Here is a 13,654-nt window from a genome sequence, read left to right as displayed (position 1 = left end):
ATATCTACTTCACTAGGACCACCACTTCGTCTTCCTCAACAAAACCACTGCCTCCATCTCCGAGCTTCCAACGCCTTCACTCAGCAAATTTCCTCCGCCGTGATTCCTCGTCGGACCACCCCGCCACCCACTTTTTATCCTCCGAATCAGCTACAACAACACACTATAGCAATAGGGTTATACAACCTAGCAACACAACATTCGTCGCGATCCGCTCTCTACCACAACTTTCTGACAAAGCTGTTATCCTCGTTTACGACACACTCTGCACGGTAACTTTCAGTTTGAGCTTTGGTTCATATGATACGCTACAGTGAACAAGTCCCAATTTAGACTTCATTTTATGGCATTGTGGTTATGTTGTTCCTTGTATATCAACTTGCTTTTTTTTCGTCGGTTAGTTTTATTTTCTTTTCCGGTGATTGATTGATTGTTGTTCATTCACATTTATGATAAATGTTGGTGTTGCATTTTCTATGTGCTGCTTGATGTTTACATTTATGTGAAGATGTTTTGTCACTCAAACCGTTTTGACGAGCTCTGGTTATTCTGTAAGATGATGAGCAGCGTTTGGAACCTTTGCTACTAAGTCTGAAATTGATTTTTTTTTCTTTTATTTACTTGCCAATTATATTTTTTGTATATATAAAACTTGTATTTTTCTATTTATTACCTGTTGTTTTTGTTATTAGTTTAAGGTAAGTGATTTGTTTGTTTTTGGGTCTAACTTTGATCTTTAATTCAAGCTCATATAGCCATTTATATTTACACCTCCATGATAGAATACACAGGTTTTATTTTGATAGGGGGTTTTGTTTCGATGGTTATGTAATATTGCAACAACTATGTAAATGTAATTTTAAGTTGTTACTATTTTACTTCATTGCGTTAAATCAAATTAAATATATGGATTCAACTTTTATATGTCGTTATGCCACCAAAGATACAATACATCAATATGATATTTCACCGTGTTTCGATCCTTACATGCGACACTCTAACTCAATTGTCATTATGTACAAACCGGTTTATGAGCACATAGTGACCGATGCAAATTCGATTAGTTAATATTCAATATTGTCACTTTTTTCTTTTTTTAAAAAATCAATTAATTAATTAAAGTTTTGATTGATTAGATAATTTCGTTAACTAATTTAAATTAACTTAATTATTTGATTATATTAATTTTTAATCGAACAATTTTGATAATTAATTTTAATTAGCTTAATTAGATGGATTAATTGAATTTTAATTAATTAATTTTCTTAATTAAAAGTTGACTCACTTACTTCACCGCCATTTCCCACTATCAAAATTTTCACAATCATCATCCATAATCATTTCAAACTAAGCCCATTCATCATCGATTCAAAACCATGTAAAAACCATTACTGGTCCCATATTTCTCGATTCAACATTGAACCCATTTTTCCACACCTTTGTAAGTCGATTGCTTTTAGCATCGTCATTAACCTCACATAGCTTACTCTTGGGCTTTCTTACAATGAGACTTACTCGATTATAATTAAATCGATTAGATGATTGATACACCAAGTATTTCTATCTGAATCCGATTAACCGTGCAAATTCAAATCATTCTTCAAATCGATATAACTTCTAAAGACTTTCTTTTATAACTTAAATTTTTGATGAAAAAGAGAATTGTAGGCGTTCGCTTCACCATCTCTCGAATATTTGAATGATTGGAGCTCGCCATATTGCTCAAGTTTTCGTCTTCCGATTAAAACACTATAAGTGAACTTGGATAAAGGAATGAGTGACGCACACCTCACTATTCCTTGAATAAGCAAGTGGAAGGCGCTCGCCTCACTACCTTGCATATTCGATTTCCGTAAATAGCTTTCAATAATAACTTGAACGAAAAGGGAATAAGAGGCACCCGCCTTTTTATTCCTCGAAAGATTGAATGATTGGTGTACACCATATTGCTCAATTTTTTGTCGTTTATTCAAAATACCAAACGTATTAAACCTAATTTCTCGCCCCGTGCGATCAACGACCTAACTCTTTTCAAAAGGAACATTGCTTAATCCTTTCTAGTGTGTATACAAATTAGCGCGTCTCCACCGCGAGCATGCAAGCCAACGTTTAACCGTTAGAATGCGATCTAAGCACTTGGTCATTAAAACACATCCAACTTATCAAACTTCTTTTCTCTCCCCCATGCGATCGAAACTCTTTTAAAAAAGAACACTGTTTAATCCCTTCTAACGCGCACAACAAACTAGTGCTTAAACCTCCGCCGAGAGTAGACAAGCCAATGTTTAGCCTTTAGAACGTGATCTAAACAGTCGTTCATTAAAAAACACCAACCAACCGTAGTTCCCTGAACTACCAATGCTCTGATTTCCTTATTGCACCATAAGGATACGTAGGCAGGAGATTGCTAGATCTTTGCAAGCACACTAATAAAAAACCTCCATTTTCCCCCTTCTGAGGTTTCCATCCATCTCAATTTTCAATTTTTATTTACTCGAAGAAAATAAACAACATAAGCTAACATTCAAATCGCAAATTCAACTAAAAGGTTCCCGTTGAGTACAACAGACGTGAAGAGTGCTAATACATTTCCCTTGCGTAATCGACTCCCGAACCCGAATATGGTTGTGAAGACCATTATCCTATTTTTCAAAGGTTTTATCGATATTTTCCTATTCCTTCATTGGGATAAATAAAGTTCGATGACGACTCTGTTCGAACTACTTTTCCGACCATCGCGAGGGATCGTATTTTTCGAGATACGACAAGCGTTAATACTCATTAAATGGACAATCAAGATTTGTGTAAGAACGGTGAAGAAACTGAATAAACACACTTATATTTTACCTCGGTTATGACTCAAAACCGATGTAAAATGTGTTTCTTTTTAAATAAAAAACAATAAAATATGTTCCAATCAAACTCCACATACCTCTCGGTTTCTGTTAAAAACCGAGGGGAAAAAGTTTTTTTTTAAATTTATATTTATATTGTTACATAGAAAATTAAATAAATTGTTTAAACAAATCAAGAGTTTGACAATGGATTCTCGGAGAACAACCTATCTTTTCAAATTTCTGATAAATCTGTTCCAAATAAGAGAGTTTTTTTTCTTTACTTGCAATTCATCCTAGAAAGATTCCATTATCTTGAGCAAATATTTTCATGGCAAATGATTTCATATGAAAGAGATTATGAAAGAGAACACAAAAGAGAAATGGATGATTATGTTTATCAATAAATTTCTCAATATTATCAACCGAAGAAAATAATAAAATTTTCAATGTTTTCTTTGATTGACAACATATAAGAAGATTATTACATAAATACAACAACAACATCAACATCATTACGTGAGATAGATTGCAAGGGCAGAAAAAATATTTTGTTCAATATTGAAGAACATTAGAATTTTTTTCTATTTTGCAATCTATCTCAAATAATGATGCGTAAGACTTTGGAGCGACTACATATAAGTTAGGTTTAGGGTAAAATATAATTAATGTTTTATAGTAAAATATAAAAACTTAATCCATCGAATATTAAATATAACCGAAGAATTAGATCATTAATTTAAAAATTAAAAGAAAAACACCACTTTTAAAGAAATAAAAATATAAACTGCTGATGCTGGGATTCGAAGCATGTCGTGAAACTTTCTAAGGTCTTAGTATTATGGTTCTAAAAAGTGAATCAAATGATAAAAATTGTTCAAAATCAACCCTGTTTTGAAATGATTAAATGAGTTTAAATAACTCCAATTTTTTGAAATAAAAACTCTTACTCACTTTAAGGAAAAAGTAATTTAATTGATAAAATTGGTTAAATTTAATAAACGTGTTTAAATAAATTAGATTTTTAAAAGAAAAAAGAAGTGATTGATTTTTGAAAGATCCATTATCTGGCCTATCTAATAATAAACTAAAAAGAAAAGTAAATTTTTGAATAATTTTGTATTTGGACCTATTTAAAATTGGTCTATCATTGGTCCAATTTGTAATTTTTTTGATATTTTTTTTTTATGTTCAAATAGGCCTAATCTATAAAAAAGTTTATTTTATTGATTTTTAAATTGACCTAATCATAATTAAATTCGAAAAATCAATTTCGTAAACCCGAATCCAAAATAACTTGAATCCGAATTAACCAATATGTGAACCGCCGAAAAGTGGGACATATTTTATCAACCAAAGATCAGTGGATCATAGACGTCGGATATTAAAAGAAGTTTAGATTTTATAATTTCTTTATATGGCATGAAATGTGGATTCAAAGATGGATAAATAGATGACAAAAATGAATTGAAAAAGCTAAAAACCTAATTTGGAGAATCAAGTAGCTTAATTGTCTTCTAATACCCAGCAAGAGAAAGAGACAAACACCTCTTCGGAGATCTCAAAGGTCTCTCCTCTTTCTCCTTTTCATCTTCAACCAACCCTCGTTTTCTCCGAACTCCAACTCTCTCTCTCTCTTATTTACCCATTTCCTTCCTTTTCCTCACTCTCCCCCAATCATGGCTACCCTTTACTCAACTCACTGTCGTTCGTTCCCATCCTCTTCCTCCACCTCATTCCCTCCTTCCAACCGCTTTCTTCCCGCCACTGTTTCTCTCAAATCTCAACCCCAATTTCTTCAACACCTTTCAGTTCATACCCAACAACATGACGGTTAGTCTCTTTCCCTTTTCCACTAGTGTTTTCTATTACCCTTTTGTTTGTTTTATCTAAATTTTCAATTTTTACTTCTTTTGTAGCGTATGTGAAATAATAATATGTTGACGTGAAATTCAGTAGTACAGTGTGAATGTTTTGGTTTGTGTCAGAGAATTGATTTGTATTTTAGTATTTTGTTGAAAACGGTTGGTTTTAGTATGGTAGTGATGATATGTGAATGCAGGTGCAGCTACTGTATCCCCGGTTGAAAACAACCATAGTGGCAAGCGACGGATACCTGAAATAGTGCCGGTTATATCGTCCAAGGAGTCTGAAGTTGAGGTTGATTTTGGAAAGGATGGAAATGAGGTTACTGTTAGTATAACTGTTGTTGGAGCTTCTGGAGACCTTGCTAAGAAGAAGATTTTTCCGGCACTCTTTGCACTTTACTATGAGGGGTTTCTCCCTAAGGTTGGATATTGATATAGATAGTTCTGTTTTGTTTGTATATTTTGAAATGTTTTGGTTATGTGAATGGGTTGGGATTGAACTATTGTTTTGCTTTATGGCAGCACTTCACTGTTTGCGGTTATGCTCGAAGTAAGATGACTGATGTAGAATTGAGAAATATGGTTAGCAAGACTCTTACATGTAGAATTGATCAAAGGTAAAAATACATCTTCTACATGTTCTCTTTGGTTTCAGTCTTACATAGTGTAGTGTCCGGTGGTGTCATTAAAAATAGCGGCTCTGGTGATGATATAGTATAGTGGTGAAGGCTTGGGTCCTGAGAGTGTGTTTCTCTCCAGGTCTCATGTTCGAATCCCCCAAGGGGCTAACAATCTTTGTGTTGGACCAGTCCAGACAGAGCTTTGTTCTGAATTTAAACGGCCCCTGCTAGTGGGCGGTGGGATTGGTCCCCTTGGATTAGTCGGTTTCAAGACCGGATACCAAGTTTAAAAAAAAGCATAGTGGAATTTTAATGCATCACTAGTGTTCTACAACACGCTAATTAGTCAGAATAGTCAATCTCGGATAGTGGCGTGGAGGGCGTGGAGCGGTGGACCTGAAAAATTAGATAGCAGGATAGAGTATAGCGGGATGGCTGTCATTTGATATTTTTGGACAAATTACATGAATAATAGTTATAAACATATGAAGTGAAGAGAGAGGTGAAGGAGGAACTTGTGATTTTAGGGAGAAACTGCTCCTGTCGCCCCCGCTACCCGCTATTTACCCTATAGCGGTCGCTATAGTATTCTGCACAGCTAAGGATCTTCCCATAGTGGCTGACCTCTGCTCTGCTATAGCGGGATAGCGCTGTTATTGACTACTCTGTATTTAGTACAAAATGCTTCGGCTATAGCATTGCTACTTAGCGGTATTTAAATAATCCACTATTTTCTACAATCTGCGATTGATAACAGTAGTGTCTACTCGTGTAGTTTTGGACAATAGTGCTTTCTTTATCTTTTTTTGGGGGCACTGTTTGATTAGAACTTTGGACTTCTCGTCATAAGGGTGAAATTGATGCCCTTTATATTGTAATGACACAATTCGAGATTCTATGGTTATTTGATTTTCTTATTTATTATGCTTTGGAGAGATTTTTTATTTTATTTTAATTTATGTTGTGGAATTTCAGAGAGAACTGCAATGAAAAAATGGAACAGTTTCTTAAAAGATGTTTCTATCATTCGGGTCAATATGATTCTCAGGAAAATTTTGCAGCACTAGACAAGAAGCTCAAGGAACATGAGGTAATTGGACAAAAGAATATCTTAAACGATTTAATCTATAATAACTCAATGTGGTTCCGATGCCGTTGGAACTTCAATTTGAATTTAATGAGAATCTGTTTGAATTCAAAAATTACTTTTGTAGGGTGGGAGAGCTTCTAATCGCCTGTTTTATCTTTCAATTCCTCCTAATATATTCGTAGATGCTGTAAAATGCGCTAGCTTGTCAGCTTCTTCGGGTAATGGTGGTTGGACAAGAGTCATTGTTGAAAAACCTTTTGGCCGTGATTCAGAATCCTCTGCCGCTTTAACAAAGTCGCTCAAGCAGTATCTGACCGAGGATCAAATTTTCAGGTTTTCTAACTTAATTATGACCCTGTTTGTTTCTATCACATAAGTGATTATGTATAAGCTATTTCTAAGCTGTTTTCATAAGCTATCCTGGAGAGCATATAAAAGTAAATTGAAAACAACTTATGGACTCGTCAAAAGTTGTTTCTGTAAACTCTTTCAAATAGTCTCACAATTGCTTATATCGGTAAATAAATTGTTTCTGTAAACTCTTTCAAATAGTCTCACAAGTGCTTATATCGGTATATAAATTCAAATAAGTCAATCCAAACAGACTCTAATCTGCAAGTTAAGGATTGTAAAGTGTTTAATTTGAAGTGGAAAAATCTTATACAGGATTGATCACTATCTTGGGAAAGAGCTTGTGGAAAATCTTTCTGTTCTCCGATTCTCAAATCTAATTTTCGAACCATTATGGTCAAGGCAATACATAAGAAATGTACAATTGATATTCTCAGAAGATTTTGGTACTGAAGGACGTGGCGGGTAACCTTTCCTCCTTTGCAACATTCACAATTTTTCTGATCTTAATACGGCGATTCTCACATCTTTTCCTATTTGTACCATGTGTAGGTACTTCGACAATTATGGTATAATTAGAGATATTATGCAGAATCATCTACTTCAAATACTAGCCCTCTTTGCAATGGAAACCCCTGTTAGTTTGGATGCAGAGGACATTAGAAATGAAAAGGTCTTGTATTTTTATCCACTTGAGCTATGCATCGGGGATTCACGGTCTTTGTAGTACCGACCTCTCTAAAAAAAGTGTCTGTGTCAGACACCGACACCTGTAATTATGTTCAAATTATTCATTTTTTTAATTACTATCGGTGTCAATGTGTCAGTGTCATGCCCCTTATTGGGGACTCATGGTTTCTGTAGCACAAACACCTCTAAAAAAACGTGTCCGTGTCTGTGTTAGACACCGATTTTGTGATTACGTTCTATTTATTCATTTTTTAAATTATTATCAATGTTGATGTGTCACTGTCGGTGTCATCCCCCTTTCCGTGTCTGTGTCCGTGCTTCATAGTCATGGTTATATACCTTATATTCAAATCATTCAATTAATTGTGATTTTTCATCACTTTGAATTGCTTAATGAATTTCAGGTCAAGGTTCTACGTTCGATGAGACCCATTAAACTCGAGGATATAGTTTTAGGCCAATATAAGAACCACACGAGAGGAGGCGTTGCATATCCAGCCTATGTTGATGACAAAACTGTACCGAAGGGCAGTTTAACACCAACATTTGCCGCGGCTGCCCTCTTCATAGATAACGCAAGATGGGACGGGGTTCCTTTTCTGATGAAGGCTGGGAAAGCGTTGCATAACAAGAGGTAAAGTGAATGAATAAGTTTAGCACAATGTTGTCAATTCTAGATCGCAGAAAATAGCAGTTTGCGGTATTTCTTCTATGCTACATTGCTTGATATAGTCACTATTTGACAATACTTTGTACTAAATAGCGTATCGTGGAGTAAAAGTGATTGCTCAAATTCCGCTACGCCATAGTGTTATATAGTGTTGTTATCGCTGCTATTTGACAAGATTGGTTTTGTATATATGTGTTGTTTAGTGCTAGCTTTCTATTAAACTTCTATGCTATTTTTGATTCAGAGCTGAGATAAGAGTACAGTTCAGGCACGTGCCGGGCAATCTGTACAATCGAAATTTCGGGTCAGATCTTGATCGGGCTACAAATGAACTTGTTATAAGAGTTCAGCCCGATGAAGCTATCTATTTGAAAATCAACAACAAAGTACCCGGGCTAGGAATGAAGTTGGACCGCAGTAATTTGAATCTTCACTATGCAGCAAGGTATAATCTTTTAAATTATTATCGGTGTCGACGTGTCAGTGTCTGTGTTTCATAAATTTTGTCCTTTTATGGCTATTTCAGATATTCAAAGGAAATACCAGATGCTTACGAGAGGCTACTTCTCGATGCGATTGAAGGGGAAAGAAGACTCTTTATACGCAGCGACGAACTTGACGCCGCTTGGTCACTCTTTACGCCCGTGCTGAACGAGATAGAAGATAAAAAGATAACTCCAGAATACTATCCTTACGGTAGTCGTGGTCCTGTTTGCGCTCACTATCTTGCAGCCAGGTACAACGTACGATGGGGCGATCTTGGTCTAGAAGTAGAACAATAATACGTAACAGTTTGTCGCGATTGTTATCAGCCTCCGATTTTAGCTAACACACCCGACGATTTGTGGTTTCTTACCGGTGCGGTTTTATTTTTTTAATAATACACTTGTATGGTAGGAAAATACATGAAAACATGTAAAGTAATAAGGAATTAAAGTGAAGAATAGTGTGATGAAAGCATTGAGATTTTTCATTTATTTATTTTTGGTTAGATACAGAAAATGCTTCATGTAGTTTTCATTTGAATGTATTTTGATTGGAGGGAATTTTAAATTTAGGCATTGAATTTGCAGGGTTTGGGCAATTTGGTCTTTAAAAGTAATGAAAATACAGAATGGTTATTGTAATTGAAAATCTTATAGAATGTAAAATTGCCTCAGAGACTATTTTGATTAAAATTTCCAATTTTATTAGGTCATGTTTTTCAAGAGAAAAATTAATGCTCATTTTTATTGTATTCTTTATTCTTTATTATTATAACTTTCTATTATTTTTAAATTTCTCTTAAGCATATCATCAATAGAAGCTAAAATGGGTCTCCATAGTTCAAACTAACACCTAAATTCTGGGTTAGGTTTGTTAAGATAATTGATGCTGGTTTTAAGTTGGTTAATTGTTTTATGAGAATTTCTTAATACATCCTATATGCTTTTTTTGTATCACGTAAAAAATATATAAATGTTCTTAGATTTTGGAGATGCATTTTCAAACGCATCTAAAGGCCAATTAACTTAAAAAAATTCCGGAGATGCATCTCAGGAATATTTTTGAGGTTAAACGCGTCAGACCCATTTCCTTCCTCATTTCTCATTTTCCTCAATCATTTTTTAAACTCAATGTTTTTTTGCACCAACTCAAAACTCAATCATCAAGGCTTAAGAGAACTTCAATCATCATCTCTAACATTAGAAACAACATCTAAAACATCAATTTCTTGTAAGTTTTTTGAATTTTCGATAAAATTTTTAGTTTTAGTATAAATGAGTAGAAATTAATTATTAGATTTAGAAATGAGTAGAAATAGCATTTAAGATAGTTTAGACATATTGTATTAGATGTTTGTTGGCTGAAAATGATGATTAAAACAAGTTTTTTTTGACATTGCATGGGGTACAATGACACCATTGACATAACTTTCGATTTGTAGGAAATTCCGGAGATGCATCTCGGAAAATTTTTAGCAGTTTAGTTTTCCAGTAACCGGAGATGCATCTCCAAAATTTTCTCAGTGTTTTTATTTTTTGATTTTCTTACTTGTGTTGTTTGTTTGCACTAATGGTCCGCCTTACTTTAACTTACATGCATATTGGCTGATAGACAAGATATATTGAGGCATATAAGGGTTGTTCAACACGCATCAATGCGGCGGGAGAAGAGTCAGCAGGTTCTGGAGGCTCCTGGTCCCTCTGATCAGGCATAACCATCTACTTCCAGGACTCGTGGTTCTCCTCATGCCACTCCATCTTCTTCTTCTTCCCGTAGAAGATATGATTCACCATTTGACACATCACTCCCCCATCTTCCCGCAAGCGTAAGGTTTCACCAATGCCACCTCTTACTATAGATACTGTTGATCCACTCACACCTCTTACTACTGATGTTGCTGATCCACTCTTACCTCATACTGGTGCACATGCTGATCTAGTGCCACCTCCGGAGGGTGAGGCTGCTACGCATACTGATCTAGTGCCACCTCCGGAGGGTGAGGCTGTTGCGCATGCTGAGCCAGAAGCATTTGGAGGAGGCCTAGTTAATTTTTCATTACTGCCTCTGTATCTAGACCATACTGCCAGACATATATGGGACAGAGAGGTAGCATTAAATGGATTCATTATTTTTTTTACGTTAATTTTAATTGACAAATTTCTAACATTATTATTTATGACAAATTTCAAGAGCGTGATCCGCAAAAGTTTCTTAACCACGAGAGGAAGAATGCTGCATTGCCCCAGCCGAATGAGGAATGATTTTAGTCAGTTTTGTCCTTATCTGGCCTGAAGGACTTGTGCATGACCGATTATACTAAGATCAACCACGAGATGCTTAATGCATTCGTGGAGAGATGACACTCAGAGACCTCGTTGTTTCATCTCCCGCATGGCGAGATGTCTATCACACTTGACTATGTCTCATGTTTGCTACATCTTCCGATCAGGGGGAGATTCCTAGATCATGGGAGGATGACCAAAGACGAGGCATTCAAGATGATAGTAGAGTATCTCAGGGATGATCTAGGGAAGGTGATGGATGAGTTGGATAAGACTAGGGTGCTCATGCTAGATTTGTATACCTGAAGAAGGTATATGAGGATGCGCTCCTGAGTGCACAACAGACTGATGGTGATAATGAGCAGGTGGCGCTCCACAAATCGCATGCATTGAGAGAATACCTGCTTTATTTGGTTGACACTACGATTTTTATGGACAAGAGTGCCACCTATACAGACGTCATCTACCTAGGTTACTTCGTGGGTTTCGAACAGATCCATGAGTATAACTGGGGGATGACTTGTTTGGTCTACTTGTATTTGAAGCTGGGAGAGAGTTGTATGTGGAAGATGAAGCAACTCAGGCAGCATCACACTACTGACGGTAATAATGATTGGTCTTTGAATGTTTCTTTATCATTTTCATTTCATCTTTGCAAAGTCATTACTGATGATTCGTGTGTTCCAAAATTTTCATTTCAGGGTTGGATCCTCCAACACTTCCCGCGCATCTCTGGTAGGACGAGTGTACTTGATTACACTAAGGATATGCCGCGTGCTACTGCTTTTATCCCCTCAAAGGGAACCAGACGGTCAAGCCTTACAGATTCTATCTTGACCGTTTGGTTGCTGAGGACATGCACTGCAACAATTATGTTGATCACCGCGAGACACAACCATTTGATGAGATATTTCTATACTCTAGATGGTTGGCATGCGGATCGCGTCTCATTGCTCCTTATCTTCCCGAGCGCGTCATGCGGCAGTTCGGCTACACTTAGACCATTCCCAGACACCCCTTTGTCTCTGCTCCTCCTACCTTGACACATATACAGATAGAGGACATGTTTGATGATTATGGAAGTCATATGGTACCAGAGGAGGCACGAGCTACCATATTTGAGAGCGGCTAGAGCTACGTCGAAGAGTACATCAAATGGTTCTTCAGGGTGTCACATTCGTACATAGTGCAAGCTGCTCCAGGAGATCCGTCGAGACCATCACATCAGGAGATACTAGAGGAAGAGCAAACACAACTAGATCATGCCGATGATGTCTTGCCTAAGTGTCGCCGCATACTGGAGATTGCACAGGAAGGCACTGACAAATGTATCTTCTCTGATGGGTCTGATGTGAGGCAAATCCTAGATGTCATCATGACAGAGGCACGAGGGCATTGATGTATCAGAGACAACGCTGAGGGATGAGATGGATTAATGGTTGAGAAGGCAGAGCTGACAGAGGAGGCATAAAAGGTAGAAGAGAGGTAGTCAGACATACACAGTAGTGTCTGAGTATATAGTAGTAGTACTATGTTCTGTATTTTATTTTGACTGTCATGCTACTTTATTGGTCGCAATTGTATGACATTTTGACATTTATTGGTATTTTATTGATGTATGACATTTTTTGACCATCTATAATTATGTACGTAAATTTTTGTTTTTCGATCGTATGGTATGGTTTAAATCTTCATTTGAGTATAAATAAACAAAATATAACATGAAAGATTAAGTTCTGAGACTTTACAAAGACGTATCTCCGTAATATTCACGGAGATACATCTCTGGTCCAATTCGCGTATATAATGGCTTCTGAGTGAGATGCATAATATATTTTAAATTGTTACGGAGATACATCTCTGAAATATTTCAAAGTTCATTCAGAATCTGGTGTGTTCGGAGATGCATCTCCAAAAATTAGGAGCATTTAAATAATTTCGCGTGGTGGTTAAGAAACATAAATGGTGCATTAGGAAATCATCTTTTTTATTTGGATAGATTGAGTTGGAGTTACCATTTGTTTTACAAAAATGAATATCTTCTATTTATGTTTAAATATTTAATAATATTTATTACATGTTCTTTAAGTCAACTCAATTGATAGTTAAAAAGAGATTTCAGATGGAGAGACTAGAATTAGAATCCATAACATTCCACTTTATTTATCTTTAAAGATGAATTTCAACAACTAGTCTGCATAAAAAGAATAAATAAATAATTATTTAGAAACAAATACCAACCTTTATTTTTTCTCAAAAAATAATTCATAATAGTTTTATCAATTAATTCTCTCAATTTTATTTTTATACTCTACATAATTATCAACCCCCACTTATACCTCCAATTTAGAGCGATTTTACTGTTATACTCTTGGATGAATTTAAGAAATTTATAGGTTTTTATCGAAATTTTTTCAGTTTGTACCAAATTTTTTGTAAATTTACAGTGTTTTTATACAAAATTATCGGAATTTATTTTTCTGGAAATTTTGACAATTTCTGATATGGTTTTAGATTTTTCAGGAAAATATCAGATTTTTAAATTTTCGACATTTTTTACCAATTTTTTTGAATTTTCTGATATTTTTTATCAAAAATTTTAAAATTTTCGATATGAATGTGAGAATTATTAAAAATGCGAAAAATGGATATCGAAAATTTTATTGTGCTACCGGAAATATTCTTTTTGAATAAGGATAAATTTTTTGAAAAAAAAATAAAATTTTGTTGATAAATAAAAACAAGACATTATAAAATTTTAAA

General features: G+C 35.3%; 1 protein-coding gene and 1 pseudogene across 2 annotated transcripts; both read left to right on the top strand.

Annotated features, from left to right (window-relative positions):
- The first annotated feature begins 4,324 nt into the window (after nucleotides 1-4,324).
- On the top strand, nucleotides 4,325-9,189 carry LOC127128327 (glucose-6-phosphate 1-dehydrogenase 2, chloroplastic). 2 transcript variants are annotated; one of them, XM_051057584.1, is made up of 10 exons: nucleotides 4,325-4,667; nucleotides 4,903-5,123; nucleotides 5,225-5,319; nucleotides 6,298-6,412; nucleotides 6,537-6,745; nucleotides 7,079-7,228; nucleotides 7,316-7,436; nucleotides 7,858-8,087; nucleotides 8,368-8,568; nucleotides 8,650-9,189. In XM_051057584.1, exons 1-10 carry the CDS (start codon nucleotides 4,514-4,516, stop codon nucleotides 8,903-8,905), a joined length of 1,752 nt encoding a protein of 583 aa, XP_050913541.1. In that variant the 5' UTR covers nucleotides 4,325-4,513; the 3' UTR covers nucleotides 8,906-9,189. The 2 variants fall into 2 exon arrangements, with proteins under 2 accessions (XP_050913541.1, XP_050913540.1); XM_051057583.1 differs by having other exon boundaries at nucleotides 4,326-4,667; nucleotides 4,897-5,123.
- Nucleotides 9,190-11,008: 1,819 nt separating this feature from the next.
- On the top strand, nucleotides 11,009-12,023 carry LOC127131801 (uncharacterized; annotated as a pseudogene).
- The last annotated feature ends 1,631 nt before the right edge of the window (nucleotides 12,024-13,654 follow it).

The sequence above is a fragment of the Lathyrus oleraceus genome, chromosome 3 (assembly GCF_024323335.1).
Source record: "Lathyrus oleraceus cultivar Zhongwan6 chromosome 3, CAAS_Psat_ZW6_1.0, whole genome shotgun sequence".
Classification (NCBI taxonomy): Eukaryota; Viridiplantae; Streptophyta; class Magnoliopsida; order Fabales; family Fabaceae; genus Lathyrus; species Lathyrus oleraceus.
Note: the sequence above shows the minus strand (reverse complement) of the source record. Positions and strands in the feature narration are given on the sequence as shown.

Coding starts and splice junctions, on each gene's coding strand:
- LOC127128327 (XM_051057583.1), top strand. CDS start 4,514: ATGGCTACCCTTTACTCAACTCACTGTCGTTCGTTCCCATCCTCTTCC. Junction 5,124..5,224: donor ATGAGGGGTTTCTCCCTAAG/GTTGGATATTGA, acceptor GCTTTATGGCAG/CACTTCACTGTTTGCGGTTA. Junction 7,437..7,857: donor AGGACATTAGAAATGAAAAG/GTCTTGTATTTT, acceptor AATGAATTTCAG/GTCAAGGTTCTACGTTCGAT.